General features: G+C 47.2%; 1 protein-coding gene across 1 annotated transcript; it reads left to right on the top strand.

Annotated features, from left to right (window-relative positions):
- The first annotated feature begins 625 nt into the window (after nt 1-625).
- On the top strand, nt 626-4,494 carry RBIS (ribosomal biogenesis factor). Its single transcript, XM_067290252.1, has 3 exons — nt 626-781; nt 2,897-3,013; nt 4,376-4,494. The coding sequence occupies exons 1-3, from the start codon at nt 668-670 to the stop codon at nt 4,442-4,444; spliced, it is 300 nt and encodes a 99-aa protein (XP_067146353.1). The 5' UTR covers nt 626-667; the 3' UTR covers nt 4,445-4,494.
- Nucleotide 4,495: the final 1 nt, after the last annotated feature.

Below are 4,495 nucleotides of genomic sequence, written 5' to 3'. Positions count from 1 at the left end.
CGCCCCGATGCTCCGGCGCCGATAAGAAACCTGCTGCGCTGCGCACCCGCGCAGCCCGCCCCTGCCCCGTCCCGTCCCGTCCCGATCGCCAGCCGCCGGCGGGCGGGTCCGCGCAGCGCGAAGCCGCGGGGGCTCCGCAGGGGGTGACGGCGCCGGAGGTGCGCCTGCCCCCCCACGCCGGGTCACCAAGGGAGGCTGTGGCTGCCGCCCCCCGCGCAGCGCCGCGCACCCGGCCGCGCTCCCAAAAGAGCGGTTCGGACAAAACCAAACCGCCTCCCCGCAAGTTTTGTGAGTTGTTTGACACGCAGGTAGTAAAGACGGGGTGGGGGGGGAGGTGCCCGTTTCTGGGGTCCCCTCTGCCCCCGCAAGTAAAGCGCAGCGCGCACCGCTGCCCCGAGCGGGCTCCGCGCCGCCTCTCGGTGCGTTTAACGCCGGGGGTCACTCCGCAGCGAGGCTTCATCGCGCTTAATAACCGGCGCCACGAGGAAACCGGGTTTCGCAGCGGCCACGCAAAAAACCCACCCGAAAACCGAAAACCCCACGTTTAAACACCCGCGCAGCGCGGAGCCGCGCGCTCCCCCTCCGGGCGGGGCGCCCCCTGCCCCGTGACGTCGGGCTGCCCGGCGCGCGGCTGTGACGTCAGGCCGGGCCGGGCGGCGGCGCGGGCATGGGCAGGAGCCGGGCGCGGGCGAGCGGGAGCGTCTTCCGCGCCGCCGGCGGGAGGGCGGCCAAGGCCAAGGCCAAGGCGAAGCCGAAGCCCGTCGCCACGGCGCTGCGCAAGGTGCGTGCGGCGGGTCGCGGCGGGTGCACGTGCGCTCCCTCCCCGGCGGCTGCGGCCTGCGGTGTCCCCGAGACCTCGGCGGGGGGGAGGGCGGGTCTTGACTAAATGAAGCTGTATGACGAGCGCTACGCTTCTGGATAAAAAATTCAATTTGAATAAGAAAGATTTCTATTTGGAGGAAAAAAAAATCCCTCTCCTGGCAGCTGGATTACGTGCCTAAGTGCGAGGTTTCCTCCTGAAAATTGAGTGCTGCGTGATGTCACTACCTTGCCAAAGAGAGAAGCGCAAGGTCTGCAAACGCCCTCGCCGGCGCCCGTAATACAGGTAGAAAGTTAGTGGGTTAATGTTCCCAATAGATCTAGCTACAGTATGCTGGGCAAATAGAGTTTAACTGAACAGCAGCCCTAGAAAAGGCTCTCTCCGATTTTCTCCTGGAAGATAAAGCTCCTTGACCAGTTAACCTGGTAAACAGGAACATAACAAACTCCGGAAATAAACAGGGAGACCCAAAACAGTTTAATGTACTGGCATCAAATTGCCTCTTAGAGTGTTTTGTGTAATAAAGAGAGAAACAGGTTTGAAATCATCTTAATGAAAAGTCAGTATCTCATTAGGAGTAAAATTTTATTGTGTGTTTGAAGCTGTATTCTTTAATTCATTAGGCCTTCGGATTTACTTATCGCTTATTTAACCAGTATAATAAGGTGCTCAGAAAAATTTGTTAAAACAGGTTTACTCTTTAACAGATAAAAGTCAATTATAACTATTCAAGCAACTTTTGATATAGATACAAACGCTAACTACAGAGCCTCTTGCCACAGAGATGTCCTTTCCAGGGTATCAGAGAATATCCGTTCTTAAAACCAAATGCTGTTGGTTTTAAGAACTGGTTGCACCCTTTCAGCATCACTGTGAGGCTGGAAAATGTTAACAGGCCCTAAACACTTTGTAAATTGAGCTGCCTACAGTCCCATCCACTTTAATTTGAGCTACGAGCTAAATCCGTATTTCTTGAGGTATTATGAATTAAACTGCTACTGCTAAATAGACTTGTTTGATCAGCTTCTTGCCACTGCCTTATTACTACTTTGATTCTCTTAGATTCTCTTAGTCGCTCGTTTAGAATAACGTATCCATGATCTGACATTAAGGAAGCATTGAAAGCAACAGGGATAGGTGTAAGAGTTCATGGTTTGCTCCTGCCTACATATTTTGCTACGAGGCGAATTACAGCGGGAGCCTTTGGAACAGTAGCAGGTATCCTGAAATCTGGGATTGCCTGCAGAAGTATTCACATGCTTCTGGAACGTGTTGCAATGTAACATGCCGCTATCTGGCTAAGATCCTGTTCAAAATTTGGTGCTTCAGAAGCAACAGGCACCAGGGCTGAGATTAGCCAAATCTTTCTTTACTGCAGCAAAGAAAGTGCTTATGGCCCCAAGTATCCAGCCTGCTCCTCTACTACAGAAGATTGTCCCCAGAGCACAGCACGTCTGTGTCTTAGTTCCCATTCGGAAGCAAGCATCTTTGTGAAAAGAGGTGTCCAGGACCAGATGCACACCCTGTTCTGCCCCCGCTGCACAAGTTTCTTTAACTACCATAGCAAAGTCTGGTAGACATTGTTGGTCAACCTACAGTAGGAACAAGGAGGAGTGCAATGTGTGATGCTGAAAGGTGAACGGCTGGAACATTTCAAACTGGTCTGATCATTTACAGATGAAGTAAGGAATCCTTCCTTGAACTGTCTATGTTCACTCACTCCAGCTGAGAGGAACTGAAGGTGGCATGGCTTATCTACAACCAGGCTTTTGTTCTGTGTTCTGTTTCTGGACCAGAGGCATGGTTTCCCTTTCCAACAGAATAAGCTTAACTGCTTTCATAATTGTCAATTTATTAGAACATTAGTAATATAATATTTACATGACTAGATGTTACAATGAAGTACCAAAAAATAAACCCAAACCTAAGAATGTTGCCTGCAAAAAGCAATTTTGCAAGATATGCATAATACATAGGCTCTGTAATAGTTGTACAGAAATGAGGCAGTTTCACAATATACCAACGGAATTTCAGTCTAAAATACCAACTTCTAGGATTTTTTTTTTCTCTTTACAGATAAATATTGTAAATGCTGAGAAAGTCAGAGCACTAAATAAAGCATTTACAGAAGTTCAGAAAGAAGTAAAGCAGCTATCAAAAGGCACGGCAGCAGAACCTCAACAGGAACATCAGGTAATTGTATTCTTTTCATTTCCCTCCTCAGTTTTTTTACAAAGTGCCACATTCAAAGCATTATGCTCTGTCCCTAAGACTGAAGGCAATTCATGCTGTTGCTCTAGTGCTTTAAACTCAGCTTTATTAATTTCAGTTGCATGGTAATGTTAAAATCTGGTTAGCATATTTAAGTACTATATAACTATTAAAGTCAAAAGTGAAGAGGGTGGGCAGCTAAGCCTGAGTGTGCTTCCTAAACATTTTAATGATGCTCTACCTTTATTTCTAAAGGATTTTTTAAAGTCAGGTCCAGCTACAGACCCTTGATTTGAGGCTTGTGTCTCAACATGAATAGACACAAAGTAAAAGTGACTCTTCCTGTTCCCTACCTGAAGCACCTAGTAGATCTTTTGAACCAAATGGCTCTACCTCTTTCTGTTCCGCATTCCCAAGCCTTCATACTCCCTCATTAGAACTACCAACATCTGAAACACAGCAGTTTCTGTACAATAACTCTTGCCTGCAGCACTTAGGGATCAAGACAATGTTTCACTCCTTTTGCTTTGTCTAGCCTAGCCAAGTAAACAGGGCTAGACAGAGTCTTGAGCACTGGCACACAATTTAATTGCTGACAAGCTCCTCCTTTTGCCAGCTGTCTTTGATGATCTGGTCATGGTTTGGGGGATGGAAAAAGCAATGGCCCGGTAGGAAGTAAAGGTGAATCCATGCTGGCTGTGGGGGGAAGTAGAGGGATTAGTTCAGTAATGTGGCCACAAGTTTTATTTACTGTGCCTGGGGTGGTCAAGTTTCTGTATGGCTGGGAGCAACAGAACCAGCACTAAATACCTTCAGGAGAGGCTGAGGAAAAAGGAACTGCAGGGGACTGCCTCCAGCATAGGATGAGGCTGAGCAAGGGTTTCAAGGCAGCTGGTGCCATTGGCCTTAGCCCTGCTGGCTTGCATATGGCTGGGAATTCAGACTATGCCACTCCTCATGTGCTAGTTCATGACATAACCATGAATTTGATCACTCAGGCTGTAAGTAATAGTATTTCTTCTAAGGCTTCAAAATTACGCTGTCTAGAGCATAATACCCTCAACTAAAAATTGAGCCTGTTTCCATTTATGTTACTGGCACAATCTTTTGTCTTTCTCCTGTAGCATACAGTACTGGCTGCTGATTTGTCAGATTTAGTGAATCCTGTAATCCCCCCAAATTACTGAATTATGACTGCAGAATTAGCCTAAATTAAATATTTCAAAGACTAATTAATCTTCTAAACAGCAGGTACTTACTAAATCTTTTTTCCCAAGCTATTAAAAAAAAAAAAAAAGGAAAAGAAATTACACTCTACTTAAAAGTGAAACTTCTTATTTTCAGGTTTCCAAGCATCTGGAACATGAACCAGCAAACGTGGATGCCGCCACAAGCCTATTATCTCAGTTGTAATGCATAATAGATGATGCAGGGATTCCAAGAAATGAAGAGTACACAGAGTGG

Source organism: Apteryx mantelli, chromosome 2 (genome assembly GCF_036417845.1).
Source record: "Apteryx mantelli isolate bAptMan1 chromosome 2, bAptMan1.hap1, whole genome shotgun sequence".
NCBI lineage: Eukaryota > Metazoa > Chordata > Aves > Apterygiformes > Apterygidae > Apteryx > Apteryx mantelli.
The sequence above is the reverse complement of the archived record's forward strand: the minus strand, read 5'-3'. Positions and strand labels throughout refer to the sequence as shown.